This window comes from Lepisma saccharinum, chromosome 10 (assembly GCF_977018435.1).
Source record: "Lepisma saccharinum chromosome 10, izLepSacc3.1, whole genome shotgun sequence".
Lineage (NCBI taxonomy): Eukaryota > Metazoa > Arthropoda > Insecta > Zygentoma > Lepismatidae > Lepisma > Lepisma saccharinum.
This window is the reverse complement of record NC_139238.1, coordinates 34,418,550-34,442,177: the sequence shown is the minus strand read 5'-3', so window position 1 is coordinate 34,442,177 and position 23,628 is coordinate 34,418,550. Positions and strand designations below refer to the sequence as shown.

General features: G+C 37.4%; 1 protein-coding gene across 4 annotated transcripts in view; it reads right to left on the bottom strand.

Moving 5' to 3' along the window:
- Positions 1–1,955: 1,955 nt before the first annotated feature.
- LOC145993860 (thialysine N-epsilon-acetyltransferase) overlaps positions 1,956–23,628 on the bottom strand; it is a 34,842-nt gene continuing 13,169 nt past the window's right edge. Inside the window, exons 1-4 of one of the 4 annotated variants that reach the window (XM_083129721.1) lie at positions 23,350–23,496; positions 18,059–18,110; positions 11,569–11,783; positions 1,956–6,363 (exon numbers count right to left, since the gene is read on the bottom strand). In XM_083129721.1, coding sequence (XP_082985847.1) covers positions 6,199–6,363; positions 11,569–11,783; positions 18,059–18,089 — 411 coding nt within the window. In that variant the 5' untranslated portion in view covers positions 18,090–18,110; positions 23,350–23,496 and the 3' untranslated portion in view covers positions 1,956–6,198. Of the gene's footprint in view, positions 6,364–11,568; positions 11,784–17,907; positions 17,963–18,058; positions 18,111–23,349; positions 23,497–23,628 lie in introns of those variants that run through there. The other 3 variants (XM_083129722.1, XM_083129720.1, XM_083129719.1) reach the window with 3 other exon arrangements.

The window sequence follows — 23,628 nt, the reverse complement described above, 5'->3', positions numbered from 1 at the left end:
AGTATATATATATGATTTTGTTTGCTCATTTATGGTGGTGTTTTAAACTAGCTTGCTTCATAATGTTTTGGTTTACACTCTTAATAACATTTATGAACACGGTAAAGGATAGTACGTACTCGATAAAGAATCACTGTGTAAACGTTCCAGGGGGGGTCAGGACCCCCCCCCCTCTCTTGAGAGACCTACCAAGTGCTAAAATTAAATAATGAAAATGTGCTTCGTTAGCTTTTTGTTGTGTAATCGATTGTTATTAATTTCCTCTGAACTTATTTCAAGGCAAGGATTATATTGGGATCATATGACTTTGAATGACAATACCAAAGATTTATGCTTGCACACTACTATGCATAAAATATTAATCAGGAACTTTACTTTTCACAAACTGGATCTAAAGTCCTTTTTTGTTATTGAATAAATATTCAATTGTTCATCTATTTGACATGAATTTCATTGCCAGGGCACTTGTTTTATGCAAATTATGCCGATCTTAACTACAGGTAAGCTAGATATTGAATACGTACTGTTATATCTATATTCTTACACAGTCTTTTTTACCTATTCGTGTAATAATATATTAATTTATTTATATATTATAATTAGTATTTTATTTAACACACTTATAATATAATTATTTTAATTTAAACATTGTTATTACTCTTATTATTAATATAATTATTATTATTCCTGAAGACACTTTGTTTGGAACCCCCTCCCCGAAATAAATTTATCGATACGTGCCTGGTTCCAAACTAGAAGTTAAAAATGCAGTTGAATTTGTATAACACCAGCAAGTACAGAATGTGTTGGAAAAACTTGAGAATGTATCAAACCTTTCACTGAAGAAGGTTTAAAAACATATTGAAAGTTCTGTTTCCCATGCCAAAATAAGAAAGAACTTCAGAAAGGTTTTGCATAAGCTCTCGGAATCCAACAGATATAACCGTACACGATTAATATTACATCTGTGGGGCACTAGAACTTTTACCACTATAATGTATATGCGATACAATGTTTGCTTATTTTTATCAATAGGAATTCACAATCTCAAGAACGTGTGGAGGTGATGTGATCAGCACCATGCTTCGGTCACCTTTACCCCATCTTCAAGTTTACTCCCACTTATTAAAGACTAGGTGCCGCTCCATCCAGGGACATTAGTGAAAAAAACAACTTGAAATCAGCCACAGCGGGATTCGAACACAGGTGAGTCAGAAGCCCTACCTACTGGCTGGACCACCGAGAAACTAAATTTGTGGAAAATTTTCATTATGGTGGTCGCATTGTAAACTCTAATATAATAGTTTCATTCATAGGCGTGCGCACGGTGGGGGGGGGGGGGACAAGAGGAGAAAGTTTGCCATCTCAAATACTCTCGCTTAGAAATTTAGTGGAATCTTAATATTGTTGTTAAACAAAATTATGCTCTTAGAAAAATTAAGTATTTTCAACCCGACAAATGTTCCAAGCAACTACGAAGGGGGTGCATTATTTCCTTGAACTATCCCACTTTGTTCTCAAGTAAAAATTCTTGTTATTGACACTCCCATGTACTTTTTTCGTTAGTTGTGTTACCTCTATTTGTATTCAGGATAAATTGCCCATACATTGCAAAGAATAAATTATGTGTAAATGTTTTGAATCTACTGTACGAAACCATATTTATATTCTATGTAAATTAGTTTCTGATCCACAAAGAATGGAAATAAAGGGGGGAATAAAACATTGGTGCCACGGGAGCTAGATTTTTCCAATACAGTGATTTTCGGTGGGTTCGGACTCACTCCATATATTTCGTATTCATTAATACAATAAACAAGTAAGATGGAATTATGTTTTTCTTTCCAAAGCTGAACTTTTGTCAAGGCTTTTGCCTCTCTTAATCAGACGATCTGCGCACGCCTATGGTTTCATTATAATTACAATTAACTACAGAATGTGGCAAGGAAACAAGATTTCAACAATATAATTTATTATCTTATAATGCATAACATCACAGCAGTATTCTTAGGTCAACAGAGTAACTCTTCACTGGATAATTTACAGCAGAGATATAATGTATTACATTTTCAAAGGATCTTAATGTATTTGTCTAAAAGTAGCTCTTAAAAGAGAATTGTAGCAATGGCTGAAATAGCTAAACATCATGAGATCATTGTAAATATTGTTAACTTCAGACACTGACTGCTAGAAGACATTTTCCCATAAATATTTTGAAAGAGTTACTTTGGGTCATTTCTTGCAGGCCTGGATTTATATATAGGGTATGGGGTACAAATATGAAATAGGGGTACAGATATGGATACGATTATGTCTCGCCTGGTAATTGCTGCTCTCTAGCAAGAACTACGTGAAATGCTGGCCAGTGTTACTCACCACCACAGGAAGCGGTTAGTTCGCAGCTCGAGGTTCAACAGTGCGCGTTAGAGCTATTATTGTGTTTCCCGCCCGAAGTGAAAAGTTTGGAGGTAAGTACATTTTTGCCTTGTGCTTCTTATTAGAATACATGGTACACACTTTTGTAGCATATCAATCATATTTGAAAATAAGATCCTTAGGAAAATATTTGGACCTAAAAGGGATGAGACAGGTGAGTGGAGAAGGTTACATAATTTAGAAGTACATAATTTATATTCATGTCCAGATATTATTAGAATAATTAAATCAAGAAGACTTAGGTGGGCAGGCCATGTGGCACGAATGGGAGAGGAAAGAGGAGTTTACAGATTCTTGTTGGGAAACCAGATGGTAAGAGACCTGTAGGAAGGCCAAGACGAAGATGGAGGAACAACGTTGAGATGGACCTAAGGGAAATCGGTAGGGATGGAAAAGAGTATATAGATCTCGCTCAAGATAGGGAAAGATGGAAGGCCTGTGTTGCTGCAGCCATGAGCCTTCGGGTTTAAGAAGGCTAGAGAGTTAGTTAGTTAGTGAGCATATCAATCAGGCTTTATTCTGGTATATTTACGTACATTGTTGGGGTGAGTTTTAATACACTTTTGGCTTTTGATATTCGAAGGTAACAGTCGTTCAAATATGGAATAGTACGAGGGACATTCCGAAAGTAAGTTTCGTCATTCTTTTTCACATGGAAGCTCTATTACAAAGTGAGAAAACACATTGCCATAACAAACTACAATCTTTCCTGAATTCACGACAGGGATAAGCAGCAGACCGACGTGCCCAAGCTCATTCGAGTGCAAACCAGTAGAGCAGAAAGACGTGTGCTGGAAACGTGTTAATAAATGGAAGCGCGGCCGCTATTGCCACACACTAAGCAAATTGAAGTCAGTCATTCGATGCTAGAGACCACGGCTCTTGAGTCGAGGGTTTTTTTCTTGGACGACAATGCAAGACCCCACGCAGCAAGGGTCACTGCAGAACACATTCGTCGTCTGGGATGGGAGAGACTGAATCACCCGGCCTGTAGTCCCGATCTTGCCTCATTAGACTTCCACCTTTCTCCTGCGTTGAGGTCAGCACTATCGGGACGTCACTTCGGAAGCAACGAGAGGTGCAACAAGCTGTGTAGAACTTCCTTAAATCGCCGGGCACCTATTTTTACCAGGAGGGTTTCTTGAAATTGATTTCACGGGACGACAAATGTATCAGTGTCGGTGGCGACTATGTGGAAAAATAGCCAAAATATTGATTTTTTTTATGACATTGTATTCTTCTGTTTGTAATGAAGCTTCCCTGTCAAAATAATGACGAAACTTACTTTCGGAATGTCCCTCGTAGTATTCCATATTTATACCCCATTTATGTAAAAAATTATTAAGGTGAAAACAATGGATTTGTTGTTCGTAAGGCAGTATTTTATCCCCCTTGGATGAATGTGAATTTCCCTTTTGAGGGTTTTTGCTGGTTATTTTCAGTGCAGGATATGATCATGGGCTTTACGTTTGCGAATTTTGTAACTAGGTAAATAGTAGCCTAATAATCATAGTGATACAGATATGTGAAGTTCAGGAATTTTCCCATACTTGACTTTGTAGTGTTCACATATTTAATGTTTCCATTATAATTGTGTTTATATGTTCATTTTCTGCAAAATGTTGCTAGTATTCCATATTTGTACCCCATTTTTTTTGTTGAGTAATCATGTCAACTTTTACGAAAATGTTATTTACAAATAATTACCATAATGCTAAGTAGTCTAAACCTTATATTCTATTAAAGAACTAATTAAGGAAGAGGACGGGAGTTTCTCATACATTTTTTTTAAAAAAAATGTGTAATTGAATGGTCAACAACAAACTGGTATTCCATATTTGTACCCCTTCCCCTAATTGTGTGAGAACCAGACGCACGTAACTAAAATTTATCAAATTTACAGGAGAGGAAATAATGTATTCTTAGGAACATGTCTGACTAAAAGAGTCAGTAAATTGGAGATACGTGACTCCAGCTTACTGCTAAGGATTAGAAGTGAAGATATGTCGACCTGACTCAAAATAGAGCTCTTCAGGGGAGTTTATGTAAACAAACTGAAAACAACCTTTTTGGGAGTTACGTTCCTCTGGTTCTCATACAACGATATGTGGAAGCCCAGGCTTGCAACATAGTGAGGTCCCAAAATGATTATCGGGGTTTCAAGTAGTTGGCACACTGCAACAGACGAAGGTGAATGTTTATATCGTACATGTACGTTAAGAACACCTGTGGAAGTTTGCTACCCTCAGCGCTTATCATTTGTTTCCCATCAGTCACAGCGTCACAAGATGGCGACTCCCGTGCAGAAGTCCTTTTGTGTCAATGAATTGGCAAGCTGTGGTTCTGCTGTTTCAGTTCTGCTTTTCGACGGCGATTTGGAAGTGGTCCTCCGTCCGATAACAACATTCGTCGATGGTTTAATAAGTTTCAAACAACTGGATGTGTCTGCAAAGCAAAGACTTCTGGACTTCCAAGTGTGTCGAACGAAAGCGTCGAGAAGCATTGGACTACCGGATGGATGTGTGCCGTGTCACGAAAGGTGCTTACATTGAACATTTATAAGGTACATTATGTAAACTTGTTGAGTTGTTGTTTACTCCCATGTAAGCTTCGTCCTTGTACCCGACATATAAGGGAAATTAAACGACATCATTTTGGGACACGCACACGCTGTAGGCTACAATTTCAGTTATAACTTTTATGCCAAGGTATGCCAGATTGTTAGTTTCATTATGAAAAATAAATGTCTCACATTTTAATGTTATGGTTCATTTCAAATAAGATTTTCCCAGCGGATGCACCTTTGTAGATTGAGGTCTGGGGTTGTAGTCCCCAGTCACCTTAAATCCTGACCTGTGTATACGTCTTGTACTCACTTTCCATCTGTTGGTGATTCGTGATTGATGACTGTCAACTCTCAACAAACTCTTTAGAAGTGGAACAAAGACAACTTCCTTCCCCGTTTTGCATGAACGTGTCTTCCCTATTTTGCACATTCATATCGATGGGCATTCGTGACTAATGTACAGATACTAAAGGTTTCTTGTTCTAGGATGAAACTTCTCTCTTCAAAAATACTAAATATACATTTCTAGCCAGTTAGACGTGTATCTCTACTATGGATTGTATTCATTCTACAAGCCCTGTGGTTACAGGAGCAGTCTGTATGATTCTAATTGGTTTTTACATGTTTTCTCGGTTTATTAAATGTCTTGTAACTTCAGTTGTGAACGATGTTCTAAAATAAGGTTCTAGATAATGTTCTTAAGAATATTCTTTAACTTCGTGTGCTCAACTGAAAGGAAAATGATACATGTTTTGCATTTATGTACAAGCAACAAGATACCAATTACGTAGAATAACCATTGCACAAATAGACAGTAAAAATAATTCATCAGTCATATCTAGAATTTGAGTGGTGACACGAGCACAATGTAATCGAAAGAAAAATGTTCCTAGCAGTCATCTTCCGTAGATAAAGATCTCATGGTTCTCTACTGATTAAATGAACACCCCTCGTACTTAAAAAAAAATACTAAAACTTCTGCTTCATAACAAAAGACTAAAGAATGTAATGCTAATCTTGAAACGTGCATGTACTGAGCGTTGATAACCAGCCAGCCAATGGCATCTGCTTAAACGTGACAGAACACACACAGATCCAAAATGGATGAAGCAGCTGGAGTGGTGGTGGTTTCTTTTGCAGGCAGCCATGACAGTGGGCAGTCGTTTTGCAGATTGTAGCAACGGGCCTGCCTAGTACTATGACCTGTTAAGCTTTTCCATAGCCTCCCTGTTCATCCTATAGTGATGCCAGCCCTCTTTTTCAGTCAGATCCATTGCTCCCTTTTGGTTGTAGAATTCTCTCGCTGGGTTCCAGTCCAAGACGACAAAGTCGAGACGGCAGCAGCCCTTTTCCAAGCCCCTCTGAAAGCAAAAAGAATTGTCAGATCCCATAATAGGCAAACCCGCACAAGACAGATACATTAAAATTATACAGGATGTTCAGACTAAAAGTATCCAGCATCACCAGTGCAAAAGTCATAAGAATGAATGGTTACCAACTCAGATAAGATGTGGATGGCACAGAAGGTTCAATCCGTGCTCTGATTGGCAGAATTGGAGTTTGCATGGGGATTGATTAAAAACTGTGTGCACCAGAGAAAAGTTCGAGATTGGATGATGTGGAAAACTATCTTTGAAGCGGTTGCTCTAATAATGCCTCAGATTTTGGAAGAAGTGACGAGAGCTCATGTACCATTTTGACATTTGTTGAACCACATAAGGTGTGAATATTAAACGTCATTAGCATATGTGATTAAAAAGATATTTCAGTAAACCAAATAGCTCCCGATATACATTACATATATACGAGGCGCATTTCAAAAGAAAGATCCGATTGTTTATAAAAAGTGACTGGCAACAGTGATCGGATCACAGTAACAAACTGGTCCATTGGGGACCCAGTAATCATATTTTCACTAGTCAGCTGTTGGTTATCCTGTGTTAAAATAGCTGCGCGATTACACAATCAAACTCAAATCTGCACAAAAAGTCATGGCAACTCTTTTCTGGGACCAACAAGATGTTATTTTGGCAAATATCATGGAGCCAGGACAAACAATCACATCGCAGGCATATTCCGAAACACTATGAAAACTAAGACGTGCCATACAAAACCAACGGAGTTAAATGCTGCGCTAGAGAACGCTCAGGAATTGTTCTTATCCATGACAACGCTAGGTACACTGTTGCGCTCAATCTCCTGACGATTCAAAGATTCGGATGGGAACTTTTTGACCACTCCACGTATAGTCCGGATCTTGCACGTAATGAGTATAACCTTTTCCTGCACCTCAAAAAGTGACTTGCATCCCAACGATTTGAATAAGGTGTTGAAAACAGCAGTGTTGGATTGGCTGAACCACCAGGCGGCGAACTTCTTTGCAGAGGGTATAAAAAAAGCTTGTTCCACGGTACCAAATGTGCTTGGAAAGTAATGGTGACTAACTCGTCTAGTTTTGGTTTTTTAGTCCATTTTATGCACTAAGAGGCTAATCGGGACTGGGCATACAGTTTAGTATGGGGTCCGAACCACTGTGTACCTCTGCCGGGTAATCGAACTCGGGACCCCTTGAATGATCAGCCCCATGTTATTTGAGACTGGATGAACGCCAGAGCCGCTTTATGCAGAGGACAAAGCTGGGTCATTCCACGTCAAATCATCCAGGCCATGTCACCCACCATCTCCGATTTTGATGAAATTCAGTATACTTATAGAACTTTTGATGCTAATTACAAAAATGACAACTTTTTTTTAGATTGGTCAAGGGGTTCAGAAATTACGCGATTTTAAAAATCTCTCTGTACGCCACATGCGGCTCCACTTTGAATGACACGCATTAGGCTATAAATTACAGTATCTTCTCTCAGGTTTGCCGTAGAAACTTCAAGTTTGATTTCTTTTGCTCAGGATAGTGTAAGCTTTCATTCAAATAAGGTTTCTGAGCAGTGTATCAATAATCATGTATTTTATGTATAGTTTCATGTATTTTTTTAGAAAAATAAATGACTAACTTCAAGAGCAAATTTCGTGCAATGCCCCCCCTTCAATTTCACCCAAATTTTATATACAGGTAGCTGAGAGTGGGTACTAATGCTTGATGGAAAAATTGGGATGGGCGGTTCAGAGACAGGGTGATAAAAAAATCATTTGCATTAAAAGATAATCTTATTAAAAATACTTATGTATTTAGCACAAAGTCTGAAGTACAATATGTTTTGAGGTATAATATTCAAAATTTCTGTTCACTATGTGTGAAGGTAAGCATAGGCGTAACCTGGTGGGGGCAAAGGGAATCATTTTCCCTATCCAAAATTTATAGATTAATTAAAACCTACAAATAATAATTGCAGTGGAACCCCGATTTCAAGTTCCTCGATTTTACATTTCCCTGCATTTTACATTCAATATTGGTGGTCCCAACATAGCAAATTTTCCTCGGTTTTACATTTTCTCGCATTCTAAGTTCTTTCAGCTTGGTCCCCTGAACAATGTAAAATCGAAGTTCCACTCTATCTAAGTTAGTTTCAACTGTCTTCAATTTTTTTAAAAAAAAATTATAATCATAGTCATTAGTATTCCCAAGCTTAGCAAATTTTCTTCGAGAACATTCTTCTTTTTGTGCATTTTATCTCAATATGGAATTTTTTCTTTATAGTCTTCCCGGAGATACGTAATATGAAGTAAGAATTAACATATTTGTGCTGATTGAGGTTTTTCCAAATGGGGCTTTTCTTGCCACATACCACAGAAAATCTCCTTGTGATGGGGTGGTTGGAACACTTAGAAGACTTGTATAGACATCAACAGTATCAAGTAACAAGTTCAGCAATGAAGTACCAATTCTATAGAAATAGTATTAGAGGCATAAATTTCTTATTAATCACGTAAGGTGAAATGATAACAACCTGCAGTAAAATGTGTCAGCGATTGCAAAGTGAGGAAGATTAAGTATGCACTGTTTTGAACTTAGGCTACAGGTTATTTACAGTGTTCGGTAAGTTACTTTTTACAAGTAACAGAGTTTCAGTTACTCATTTAAAAAGTAACTCTGTTACAGTTACTGGTACTTTGAAAGTAACTGAGTTACTTTACAGTTACTGTGAAAGAAACTTACAGTTAATGATCATTGATTTGTGTAAAAATTACAAATTGTGTTTCTAGTACATAATCCGTATGTCTTCATATACCTACATTACTACTGCAAATAAATTAATAAACACAGAATCAACTTTGCTTGAACGATTATAATTAAGAAATCATTTGAATGCTGACCACGGTATTTTGAATATGGTGTCATTGATTCCACTTGCACCTATTTCTTTCTCTCTCCATTCCAAGTTCAACAAAATCCAAAGATCCACTCCTTCAACGATGACTGTTTCCTAGCTCGACAGTCCACCTAAAACACTGAAGTTTTCACATACAAGTAGATATGAATTGAAGTAAAGCGTGGATGAAGTTAGCATGCAACAAAGCATAGCTTCCTTGACAGGCCGGCAATTCCAAGAAAATCCTTTTACGTAGCATCCAGAGAAGGTACAGATATATTTTTTTTTTACAGTTGGGAACAGAAAATGTGAACGGCACAATTTATAGTGCATGGAATTTTGGCAATGCATAGAATACAATAGAGTATTTTTCGGTATTATCTTCATGGGCGTAACTTAGGAACTTGGGAACTATCTTTGGTTGAGAGAATCAAAGTTTTCAGTCCCATAAAAATAGTCTCAAAGATTATTTGCTAAATAAATTTGAAAAATCACAATAATTACTCTATTTTTGTATGTTCCTCAAGTGCCAGGAGGTTCACAAAATATATTTAACTTGTAGGTTTTAATTAATCTATAAATTTTGGATAGGGAAAATGATTCCCTTTGCCCCCACCAGGTTACGCCTATGCTTACCTTCACACATAGTGAACAGAAATTTTGAATATTATACTTCAAAACATATTGTACTTCAGACTTTGTGCTAAATACATAAGTATTTTTAATAAGATTATCTTTTAATGCAAATGATTTTTTTATCACCCTGTCTCTGAACCGCTCATCCCAATTTTTCCATCAAGCATTAGTACCCACTCTCAGCTACCTGTATATGAAATTTGGGTGAAATTGAAGGGGGGGCATTGCACGAAATTCGCTCTTGAAGTTAGTCATTTATTTTTCTAAAAAAATACATGAAACTATACATAAAATACATGATTATTGATACACTGCTCAGAAACCTTATTTAAATGAAAGCTTACACTATCCTGAGCAAAAGAAATCAAACTTGAAGTTTCTACGGCAAACCTGAGAGAAGATACTGTAATTTATAGCCTAATGCGTGTCATTCAAAGTGGAGCCTCATGTGGCGTACAGAGAGATTTTTAAAATCGCGTAATTTCTGAACCCCTTGACCAATCTAAAAAAAGTTGTCATTTTTGTAATCAGCATGAAAAGTTCTATTAGTATACTGAATTTCATCAAAATCGGAGATGGTGGGTGACATTTTCAGAAAATTCTGGATGATTTGACATGGAATTACCCAGCTGGGAAAATTCTGATCTTGGATCATCCACCCTGGAAATTGAACCTGGATCTCGCACATGGCAGTCCTATGCCCTACCGACCAGATCTCTGCGGCTCCCTTGTAATATAATGTAATGTTAACAGGAATTGTAACACCCAAGGAATATATATGAGACATTGATTGATATTACTTCGCTTTTCTGCCACCTTTGTCTTATCGCAAAGACGATGAATTGTGGCAAGATGAAATGGGTGAAAGGACAAACAAACACACAAAGACAACACTGTTATGAGAGAAAATCTGCATCGTTTGCTCCCCCCACCCCCCGGTTTCCTGTAAAAAATCCTGCGGAAGTCCATCGCGTACACCAACTTCTTAACATTTCCCCACAATAAAAAAAAGAAACAAGTGGTGAAATGTGAGAACTTGGCGGTTGCCGTGCTATTCCAATCCTTCTGTTAGGATATCGCACGTGTCAGGAAAGTAAAGATGCAACTGATATACGGAAATGGCTGCGGCGATAAGAATCCCGCCAAATGCGGAGTGCGGGCTGTGACGCGGTTTTTTCCAGGCAATAGGCGAATGCTCAGCGGACATTGATCGTCAAATTACAGCAGTTCATGGGAACGTTGTGAATCGTCAACATATGGCGAAATGGTGTCGTGCCTTCGCTGGAGTTAGACATATATCCATGATGAACACAGAAGCGGGAGGTCGGTCGTCTGTGATCTCTGATGACCTTCTTAAAGGAATTGAAGGGATTCGCATTTGGCGGGATTTTTTTTTTTTAGCACGTGTGACTCGCTCAAGACTCAGAGCAGCACTGCGAATGAACGCTACTGGAAAGAGTAAGGATAAAGATTACTGTCAGTGTTGTCAACTTATGCCTTACATATTTCCCCTAACATATATCAGTTGTATCTTTACTTTCCTGACACACCTCGTATAACCCTGAATGAGCCAGAGCTGAAGGAGTGCCAACTAACGATTAAAGCCCCGGACTTCTTGTGTAGAAACCCTGTATTTAGGAAATGAACGAAAGTTAAGATTACCTTTGTGACACTGGTGAACAACTTCGACCCAAGTCCCTTGGCCCTCTGTCCAGGAGTTACGTACAGATCTTCTAAGTACAATGACTTTCCCTCCCACGTGGAGTAGGTGTAGTAGAATAAAGCATAGCCAACAAGCTCAGACCTGCTTCCGTTCTTATGTTCAGCTACAATGCATCGGAAGTATGGGTCAGAACCGAAACCATCTTCCTCTAATTCTGCAAGAACGAAAACAAAATGGCATTAAATTCTTGCAGAATTTCATTTTGATCATAATCTTGCTAACACAAAATCTGGACGTACATACAGCATAGACAGTGAAACACGATGCTCCCAACCTTTCACAATCTTCTTGTTTGCATTGCATCATCCAGAAGGGTATATCCATTATTGCACCAAACTCAAAACACTTTCTTGGTCAAGCGCAGTATGTCGTCTTCTAACGTCAGGTTAAATGCTTTCGTTGGTAGACTAAATGTAGCGTATTTATGCTAAGAAATTTAAACATAACAAGCCTAATCTAACCACCTAACCTAACCGCGCTTACGTCAGAAGATGAAATGCAACGCTTGACCAGGAAGGTGTTTGAGTTTCGTTCGATGAGTCATAACCAGGGCGTGAAATCATTGAAAACTGGTGGGGGGAGAAAGTTCTTAATCTACAAACCCCCTCCCCCACAAACATGTGTAAATTATACGATACATATTTGTAATGTTATTAAAAATAAAAATAAATCACTCAAAAATATTATTATTATTATTATTATTACTATTATTAATTACATAAAGGAAATTAATTTGTTACTTTTATACATATCAGATACTGCAAAGCAGCTAATTAATTCCTTTACTAACTGGTAAAAGATGTTAATAAATTATGAAATAGTTGAAGTGGTTTTATTATGTGTAACTTTTTGTTTAGTTTGTGCTTTATGATAAATCAATTAGATTTCATAGTTATTATTTTCTTGCATTCTTGTTTTTCTTTTATTGTGCGTATTGATGTAGATTTGTTAATGATCTCTTGAGAGAGAATGCATTCAATACTCACCTACACTAATTTTGTGTGTGTTTTCGATATTATTCTTAGTAAAGTATATTTTAAATTAAAAGTAATTGCATATCTTTTGTTTGTTATAACAAAAACTGTCCCCACCCCCGGAAATTTTTGGTGAGGGATCTTTGAGGCCAAGTTTGTTGCTGGTGGAAATCCCCGCGTCTCCCCCAGGATTTCGCACCCTGGTCATCATACCCCATCAAAGAAACATAAGGTTATCAAATCAATTTCTTAGAAATCAACCATATTTAATAAACGGGATATGGAAATATGAAGTAAAAGCATTGTTGCTAGGTTTTGTTTGGAATGCTGTGTTGTTTGCATGAAAAGTTCCGTTAGTTTGTATACATATTTTGAACTATCGGTACTAATGATTAATAAAGATTTCCAAATGTATTGTTAAACTATTATTAACAAAGCTTATTTTTTCCCCTCAAAATCCTCTTTATACTCAGACTAATCAGGACTGAGCGTACAGTATAAAGTTGTATTAAAACACTGGCGTATGCAGGGGGGAGCTGAATGGGAGTACAACCCTTCCAGAAATTTTGAGAAACTCAAAATTTTCAAATGAAAGCAATAACGAACTCTAGGAAAAAACAAAGTGATACATGCAAAATCACTTCGTAATGACCCCTGAATACTATTTTTGCCTTCGAACAACTTTTAGAACTAAGGTTAAAATGGTAATTACTACCTATATATTTTACAGTGTATCCAACCTCTACCTAAAACGTGGCTAAGTGATATACATTTTTACAATTCCAGCCCTCCCCGAAAAAAAATCCTGCGTACGCTCCACATTGAACCTCGAACCTCTTCCCCTTTATTAGAAGGTGGCAGAATAGCACTACATCATTGGGATGCAGTGGAGTAGTTGGCCGCACTAGATTTGTAGTGAAATCAGTCTGTCATAGGTTTGAACCCCAACAACGGCAAAGATAAATTTGTTCATCTGAAGAAAGGGGATCCGGACCCCGCCCCCAATCCTTTCTTCTTTCTGAAAATACTATGGTAGATTCAGCATATTTCCGATGAGACTCTTGATGTGGTAGGCATAGAAAATTCTGTGTGTGCACGGTTTGTGGATTCTGAAAATAACATCCACTAACAGTTTTTTTTTTTTTTTTTTTTTTTTTTTTTTTTTTTTTTTTTTTTTCACACTGTGTAGTGATATATCAGCTGAAAATCTGACTGCATTAAGAAACTGTTCTGGTACAGTAAGTGAAGTTTGTGCATTTTTTTAGAAAAAAAATACATGCAGAAGTGAAATACTAAAAACAAATATATTGCATTATGTACCAGACAGTAAAAAAAAACTATTGTCAGTGTGTGAAACTAGATTTCTAGAAAGAAACATGATTCACTTCATGTTTTTGTTAAATTTCTTCAACCTTGTCAGTTAAGTGTAACTATCCAAGTGAACAATCCCAAGCACGTGACCTTCTAGCAGCAGTTGAAAAGGAGACAACTTTCTTGATTGTACTCTTTATCTGAAAAGTTTTTCAGTTGCACTGTAATTTGTCAAAGTATTTAGAGCCGTCATCACAACTTAGCATCTGCTCTACCCAAGAGACTGTCACAGAACTGCTTCAGAGACTTCGGGAGGTTTCAGACGAAGAGTGCAGCCAAAGATTTCAAACTGCTTCTGAAAAGTGTCAACAGATATTTAATTCTGAAATTGCGATTCCAAGAATAACAAAACACACACACACACACACACACAAGAAAAAACGAGATAGTATCCTCTTTGCTATTATCGAGGGGGCACCATTGGTCTTGGGGAATTGGCACCCCTGGCTGGACCCCCAGATTTTCTTTCTGGATACGCCCCTGTCTGAATAGGTACTCTTTCGAAACGTTGTGTTAGAATAAGTGTAGGTGAGAGCACTAGACAATGGATAATGTCCAATTAACATTGCATGCTAATGTAGATCAATTGTCACTAACATTCAGAGAATTATTATTAGCTAAGCATCTAAAATAGGATGTACCCGATTTTATTTTCAAATTAATCCTCCATACCATGATTATGCAAACAAGAAGCTTATGAAACGTTGGATTCCACATGCTTCAATTTATGTGTACCAGATGCATTAAGATTAAATGAAAATAATGTTATTTACAACCAGTGTTTGGAAGTCCCTAGTTACAAGTAACAGTTACTTTTTTGAAGAATTGTAACTAACTAGTTACTTTTAAAATCAAGTAACTGTAACTGAGTTACTTCTTTTCAGCAGAAGTAACGTTTCAACAGTTACTTTTATAGTTACTTTTACAGATACTTTACGACACTAAATTGTTATTGCGATGTAAATTACTGACAATTTTGGCTACTTTTTTTTCCTCTTCGCCATTCATTTGCGTTGCCTCACTTTCCTGTCAGACAGTTGGAAGCTGTGTTTGGCGATAGCCTCAAGAAATACCCTATTCCTGGAACTGCTCAAGTGGCAAGCGTCAAGGCATCACCCCCTGAAGTGATGGTCAAGGCAAAGATAAAAACTTAGTGCTCAAGGACAACCTCCCCTCATCCCTTTTCTCTGTCCATTGAATTTGCCAGAAAATAGTTTCACAATGAATGAGAGAGAGTTGACTCTGATTCGGTCATCCACCTCATTGATTGATTGACTGAGTTGATGTTTTAAGTCCACTTCGTGCACAGAAAGGCTAATCGGGACTGGACCTACAGTTTAAAGTGGGATCCGAACCACCGGGTATCGAACGGTCATCCACCTGAGAACGTCTATTTGCATGAATGAGTGGAACAATAATAGTATGCGAAAAATAGCCTACATGGAATTTTTCTCGTGAGCGCAGTAGTCCTTCACGAAATCATTTTTTAATAGCAGTGTGATAATTGCAACACCAACTAAGAGTAAGGACCTAGCCATCACGCACGCTTGTTAATGTAATCTTCTACAGGAGGACTGGAGGGGTAAATTTAGAACTTCATTGATAACGCATAAGCACTTGAAATTTATTTATCTCAGTCACACTCTTTATATGCCTCAACCCCTCCCCCTCCTGTGAGTTTGCTAGTTTTTTTAAAGTTATTGAAAATGTAAATGTATTTAATAAAACAGTAAATATGTAGCTTCCTTTGTAGCAACAGAATGGCACTTGTTTATTTCGTTTCCTTGACTCGCAATAGGTAACAAGAATTGAACAAACTAACAAGAAATATCGAAACAAATATTTTTTTTCTCACGACACAACAGGGCATATAAAACTGATAAATTCGTACTTAAATTGTAATTGTTCGAGACTTTTGTGGGGGAAGGGAGTGAGGCGTCTGAACCCTTTTTTACTTGTGCTATTCAAGTAACTTACTTGTCTGAGAAGAGGGGGTCGGAGTTATTTTATCACTAAATTTCAAGAAACCATTTTTTTAATGATTCATTGCTTCCTTTTTTGCTTACATGTGTGCAGATATGGCAACAAAAATTACCATCATTATTAACAAATAAGAACCAATTATCACGCACACATATTTTATCATTCACTAAAGCTCAGAAAAAAATATTAATGTTCATCGATGCATTTTTTGTTTACATAAGTGCAGGTATGTAGTAAGTGTATTAATTATAGAAATTACCCTAATTGTTGTAGGCTTGAGTGACATGTCAGTACACTCATCCATCCTAACGGAGGAAGGGGCGGTGACAGGCCCACCAATGGAATTTTGCCTCTAATGTAAGTTACCGTTGTGACTTTATGAGCAGAAGTAATACAGAAACCGTACTACGGCTCCAGGGACCCCGGGTTCGATTCTAGCCTGGCCCTGGCCATGAGTGTTCTTTATGAGTGGCCCTTCCATAAATTTTATGATTTCATCACTCATCGTCCTGATTAGTCAAAAGTGGCAGAAAAGCTACGTAAAATAACCTAATTCAATCATATGTGTGTGTGAGAGAGAGAGTGTGTGTGTATGTGTGAGTAACGGTATGTTAGGTGGTATAAAATCATGCTATTTCCATACAGTTAGTAGAATTCCCCTTCCCCACTGCAAATCTCTAAAATACAATACTGATAATACAAATATATGAAGACTTATATTTATGTACCAGATTATTGATTGTGTGTAAATTATTTGCAAGAAATTTTCCAACAGAAAGTAACTGTAAAAGTAACTGTAACTAGTTACTTTTACAAAAGTAACTTTCCGAACACTGTTTACAACACACGGTATTACAGTACAATTGTAATTAATGTGCTCAAGAACATAATTTGCACTAAAACATTGCAAAATAAACGTATTGTAAATATGTCAGAACAAAAAAAAACATGCAGCAAATGCTAATAACAAGCTTTGTGGAAATTATATTGTTTAGTCACACAATTTATCTCAATATGCTCTGAAATTCGAATAGCTACTTCATATCATGTTGCGCAGAAAGGGTTAATTTAACTAAAATATATATTAACTTCTCAAATATATATTCTCTAAGTTCCTATTTATTGGTTCCAAGCACAGATATGTCCTCAACAAAGTAATCCCTTGGTGCAATAGCCCTCGATGGCGGCTCTGAATTAGGTGAAGGGCTTGTAGGAAGAAACTGAGGGAATAAGAAAAATTAGATCAATAGAAACTGCCAAACTGGGGTAGTGTTACCCAGGTTTCACTTTCCTGCGCTCCAATCCAGTTTTGAACATTTCTTTTCTTAGTCTTCCAAGTGCAACAAAATTTACAGCCAAAAAAGAAAATTCAGATCAAAATTATGATTCAGGATTTTGCAAGTTGAATAGCCAGTACATTTCTGCATATATATATATAACAAAAGTCGAACCTGCATACTCCTTCCAAGTTTTGGTTGTGTAACTTATGAAATTCCTACTTAGGCTTAATATTATTATTTCAAAGTGTGTTTCAAGTCAACTTTATGCTCAAATACGGAAATTGGGATTGGGCCTATAGTTTAAAGTGAAATGCGAAGAACTCTGCAATGTGCCTACACTAAGGATTGAATCCGGGACCTCTTCATTGCACTGTTTAGAAGACGATTCGTTGTTTTTTCTTCATAAGTAAGTAAGTATGAATATCCTCGAAACGTTGGCCAATTTTGGCTGTTCAGTGTCGTGCTGTGAAGTTTATACTGATTTTAATACATGCAAGACAATGATTTTGCAAATGTCATCACAAAATAAAGTTTAAATGTGCAGGTAAAGACATACTGGGGAACAAAAGGGGAAAAACCAAAAAATGCACTAGCAGCAAAATAAAATAAAAATATATGGTGTCTACAATGGTCGCATTTCCATGCTGCTTTTTTACTGCATTTTACTTACTATCCGCGTCTATCTTAGTTCCATTTGGCATATGTCCATGATAATCAGCCAACTCCTAAAGAAAGAAAAAATGACGCAAGTGAAACAAGAGATAAAATGTTCTTCTAAAAAAAAAATCATTTCAAGTTTCCATCAGTAAGCCTTTACTTACTTTCAATATCGATTTTCGGACCGTCGGGCATTTTTTCGAAATCTGCCAGTTCCTGGAAAGTAAGGTAGAAATTAAAACGTTTAGTTCAACACATTTGTTCTTTAGTTGCGTGACAAGACTATCTGACACAAGCCCTCCAAAATAAAACAAAAAAGTGCGTTACGTCATTTGTTCAGTTACACAATGGCTTTTACTTTAAATATACTGTGTTATTTTTGTACAGATTTCACCTGGTTCCACTTGGCAACATGGTAGACATTGCAACTTTCTTTTGGGAAAGTTGAAAGAGTGCCCATGATAGAGATTTAGAAGATAAACGGCTTAGATTGTAGCCTTCAATCTGTTAGCAATTTAAAGCATTACTGCTGATCTTCGATGTTCATCTGTTCTTCAATAGAGATAAATTCTTTGGTAGATACTGGTTACTCTACATACAGAGTGGAAAAGTAACATGTATACCATCATGGGGGATTTGCCACTAGGCTATCCTAGAGGTCGAACAAGAATGAGACGCTGAAGAATCCAAGTGTATTGTTTTATGAATAATAAAGTTTAATGAATAATTTTTAATCAGATGTGTCAATATTTTAAAGTTTACAATACATAAATTTAAAGTAATTAATACAGAGAGCGCAATTAGTGGAAGTGAGATATCACGATAACAAAACTGTTAATAATAATAATGTTGGCAGGCGCCAAAAACAAAGGATAACCTACTAGCCAGAATTTTATAAATCACTTCCTGATTACCATTGCTTTGATTCGAAAAGTAACTCCTTACTTCGTCACATAATAAGAACACTTAACTGTTTCCACAGATGTGACATCTGTTCATGTATGCGTCGGCAGAAGGGGTTGTTCGAACAGGACCGTCGACTTCCCCCCACCCTTCTGAAAATTGGCATTGTTAATTTCAAGTTACAATAAATCAGAAAGATTGTTATTGTTAATATCGGAAATAAAGTTCAGTTAGTTATTATTCGAACAGAATATCGAAGTAAAAATTGTGTTTAATCGAAAAAAATGATGAAATAATAATCCTAAACACGAAAAAAGTAAATACGATTTTTTTACTAGTCCGTCATTTCTAATTAACGGTTGTTCATATCGAAAAACTTAAGATAGCATTAAACACACACTACATTTTAAGCTTTCATTTGAGAAAAATTACATTGAAATCAGACCATTGGTTTCAGAGATAAGGTTTCTCAAAAGTCAACATCCGCCATTTCTATTAGCTACCACTTTGAGTTGGCAATCATGGTTTCTTGCTATCGTTACACATCCATATAACTGTGGCATAAAGGGAAATCAGTACCCCAAAATTATACCGAATTCTTTGCTGGCCCATCCACTAGTAAATCCATCCTTATGTATCCAACTTTCTTGAACCTGCAGGGGCCAATGTGAACTTATACCCCCCCCCCAGTTATTTTCGTAATTACTCTTGCTCTATTGAAACACTAACAAATGACACTATTAATTTCGTTAGTGTTCCATCTAGGGGGCCAATAATTGATTGATTTTGTTTATTTTACTTCGCTTTTTGCCACTTTCGGGCAATCGCAACGAGCAATCATGTGATCAAATTGATGACGCTCCTAAAGAACGCCCATACCCAGGGCGGGGTTCGAATCAGGGATCACTGGCGCCGTAGCAAACCACTCTGTCACGGAGACCGGCACTAGTGGGAAGGGAACAAGTCCAAAGTCATATGTATCCATGCATTGGGCGTACAGCAGTGTTGCCTCAAAAAGGGGATTTTTCCTAGGCGAAGGGAAATTTCCCACGGAGGAGGGAAATTTTCAATGTCGAAGGGATATTTCAATCGGTGGAGGGAAATTTTCCATGTCAAAGGGATATTTCCCACGGCTGAGGGAAATTCCGGTAGAATTTTATAAAAATGAAATTCCATGAAACATATCGGAATTTGCGGGAAAGATAAGTCGACTCATGTCGAGCCAATTGAAGTATCAAATCCTTTCTTGCGTAATTATACACCAAACAGGTCTATAATTAAATATTTTAAACTTCGAGCTGCCAAAACTAGTATCTTACCACCAACATACTAATTTCTAGCGTTATTGCCATAATTCAGTACCGAAATCTAATCTTAGTGACAATCTTGATATTTCCTTTATTTTTCTCAGTGTACAATTTGCTAGCCATAATCCTCATTATCGTGAAGTTCTAATATTTCTATGCGTGAAAATAAGTAATAATTCAACAACTACAACTCATAATAAGTTGTTACAATTTTAACATCGCGACTTTAATTTTCTTACAAAAAAAGGGAAAATTTGAGCGAAATGGAAAATTTTGCGCCTTAATAAGGGAAATTTGATTTACTCCCGTCGTAACTCCGGCCTAAGAATCGGTGCGGGGACCGACTTTATGGCAGTGATCCGTTGTTGTCGCGTTTTCCTACTTGCGGTAAAACAGCCAATTAGGCCCACTGCTGCCCAGTTAGGGCAATAGAAAACTTTAGAATCCCTCCTTCTCGAGGCGGCCAGCAAGGAAACGGGATTTTGTCAAAATAACAGGAAAATTCCCCTTTCGCCGAAAATCTTGAAGAATGGGAATTTTCCCTCAGTCTGAAAATTTCAGGGAGTGAAGTGAAAGATAATTTCAGCGAATTCAGCAACTCACTTTCCATTCTTACATTTCATTAGCCTTCCTCTCCATAGAGTGGACTTAAAGCCAAACTCAATCATCCAATACTAATTCTTCTAGGTAGATGTTGAATAGCAGGCCCCCGTGGCGGAGTGGTTAGCATGGAGCGCTACGACTAGTGTTGCCCACGAGACGAGACTTTGGCCTGTCTCGTCTCGTGGAGCCTCGTGGAAATGCTGTCTCGTCTCGAAAATATTCGTTTGTCTTATGACACATGGTCAATCTCGTCTCGTCTCGAATTTTTAAAAGCCTGTCCCGTCTCGTCCCGTGGGCAACACTAGCTACGACGCCAAAGACATGGGCAATGGTGTTCTTTGTAAGTGCCCCTTCATCAATTCCTCATATTATTACTCACCTTCATCTTTGCTATTAGCCAAAAGTGGCAGAAATGCGAAGCAAAATAAGCCAACATTAAATCAAGTACAGTAAAACCTCGTTAATCCGGACTAATGGGGTGATACGTTGACCGATTTAACGAAAAGTCCGGATTAACTGAAATAACCTAAAAGAACAGTAGAAAGTGCATTAAAACTCAGTTTATAGCAACAAAATACGTTTATTTAAAGAGCATAGGCCTAAATACACTATACAGTACAGTACAAAGTCTGCGGGAAACAGAATTTCATCAGTGGTTGACTGCCTTTTCTTTGGGAAGATCTCTTGTTGATTTCTAGCCACATTTAAAAACCTTGCATTTTGCTTTTATTATTTTTGCCTGTCCGGATTAGCGAAGTCCGGCTTATCGGGGTTCGTATTAACGAGGTTTTACTGTCATTGTTGACTAATGTCAATTATAGACAGTATTCTATTGCACTCCTCTCCAATTTCGCTTTCCTCTGTCATTTAGTATCCTACTCTCACTTTAACGTATTCTTTCGTGTACAGTAACCCACAGTAAAAATGGGGCACCTCCTGCAATGCGTAATGTGTGTTGCCTAATTCTACGGCGGTGGTAGAAGTTGCCATTGAACATTTGCTATTAAAATTCACTTATCGCATTAGAGTTATGCAACACATATAACGCCTTGCAGGGAAGCAGGTATTCCAGGATCTAGGTGTCCAATTTCTATTGCTGGTGACTGTACACATTGCTTATGAATCTTCTCTCTTTCCAATCTACATCAATCCTTTCAGTATCTCTCTAAGTGTTATCTTCTTCACTCTATTAAATTATTTCTCCAGATCCCGAGATCCTATGATACTTCCTATCCCTAGGTATCTTTCTTTCCCCCCACATGTTTTCTCTTTGCGAAAATTAAACACGTGTACTTTGGCCTCGAATACTTGAAATTTCTGAGCGGACGGAAAATTCCCGGTTCTTCAAAATATTCGGCGAAAGCGTTTTCGGCAAAACGGGAATTCCCCTTTCGCCGAAAATTTTGCTCACGTGATACATCTGCTAAAAATGGCCTCTGCGTCATTCGGTAAAACGAGATTCGACGAAACGGGAAGACACGGAGAAACTGTAATTTCTTGTTGTGCCAACACATAACACTGAACGGGTGAAAAAAACACAAATTGACCTCGTTCAGTATGAGAAATTTTAAGGGTGTGTGGATAAATCATGATGTGGAAGTTGGGCTCCACACACTAGATATCGGTCATGGTAGAGGTGATATGGTCAGCACCATGCTCCTGCAGCCTACTCCCAGACGTGGCTCCCAAACACCGACTGGGACACGGAGGCATTTATGATATAATCCATTTTATATCAACGACCTGATCCCCCTAAAGCAATCATTGGATAGACGTCGCAAGGATTTTTTGTAAGGTGGTTAGGCTATTGATAAAACTTCAATAGTAGTAACTTAATAATAACAATAATAGTTATGTTTATGATTTTTAGTGTACAATACTTGTTATAAACTAATATAATAAATTATATTACACATATATTATTATTATATCTTTAGGGAGACTTCGCTAGTCAATCCACCAGATGAGCGAATGAATATCCAGCACAATTGCTTTCCATCCATTATATTTTTAACATGTCATACAGTTAGCGTACTGAAATGTATAGTTGCCCTAATTTACCTGTAAATAGGAATTGTAGCTTTCCTGGCGACGTGATTCGAACAAGTGTTCTCGGGTTACCAGCCAGGTTAAGACAATTTTGGCTTCCAACGTTTCGAGCGCATACATTGCTCTACTTTGTTACTAATTTTAAACGCCTCGTTGAAGAGAAAGCTACAAAAGTTGGGGCTAAATTTTACTCGTATAGTTTATGTGGTGTGTCCTATCACATAAAAGTCTATTTTAAAAAAAATTAAAACTGTGGAACCATTTATTATTTTTTTAAAATGGTAGAAATTGAAAACATAGCCTGGCTCTATATTTTACACTCATTTTTATCCAAATTTAACCAAGTTTTTACTTTGACAATACTGTTCGAATAATAACTACTTTATTTATTATTATCACAAAAAAGAAAAAAATAACAAGCTTTGATTTCTTGTGACGAAGCGAACGGCATCAATTTCGAAGGGAGTGAGTCGACGGATCGTTTCGACCCCTCCCCTTCCGACGCCCATGAATCCTCGGTACGTAAATGTTCCCTGTATTGAATAAATTAATTTAAGACTGATGAGAATGAATTCTACAGAAATATAACTGACCTTGACAATATCACAGTTGCAACAATGCTCCCGGTGTGATCCGAGGAAATTGGGGAGGGAGATTTTGGAAACAGTCCATGTACCTATTGATCGCAGCTTGGCAGACGCTGCCCTGTTCCGTACAGCCGACAGCGATCAATAGTCCAAAAAGTAGGTTGCATTGCCAAGGTCAAAGTCAAGTTCGAGCGTCGGAAAATTCCCTTGTCCCCGGCGCATGAACTGGGATCGCTCCCAACGTAGATAAAAACCGCTCTATTTTTTTCCCCGAGTCTTCTTCCT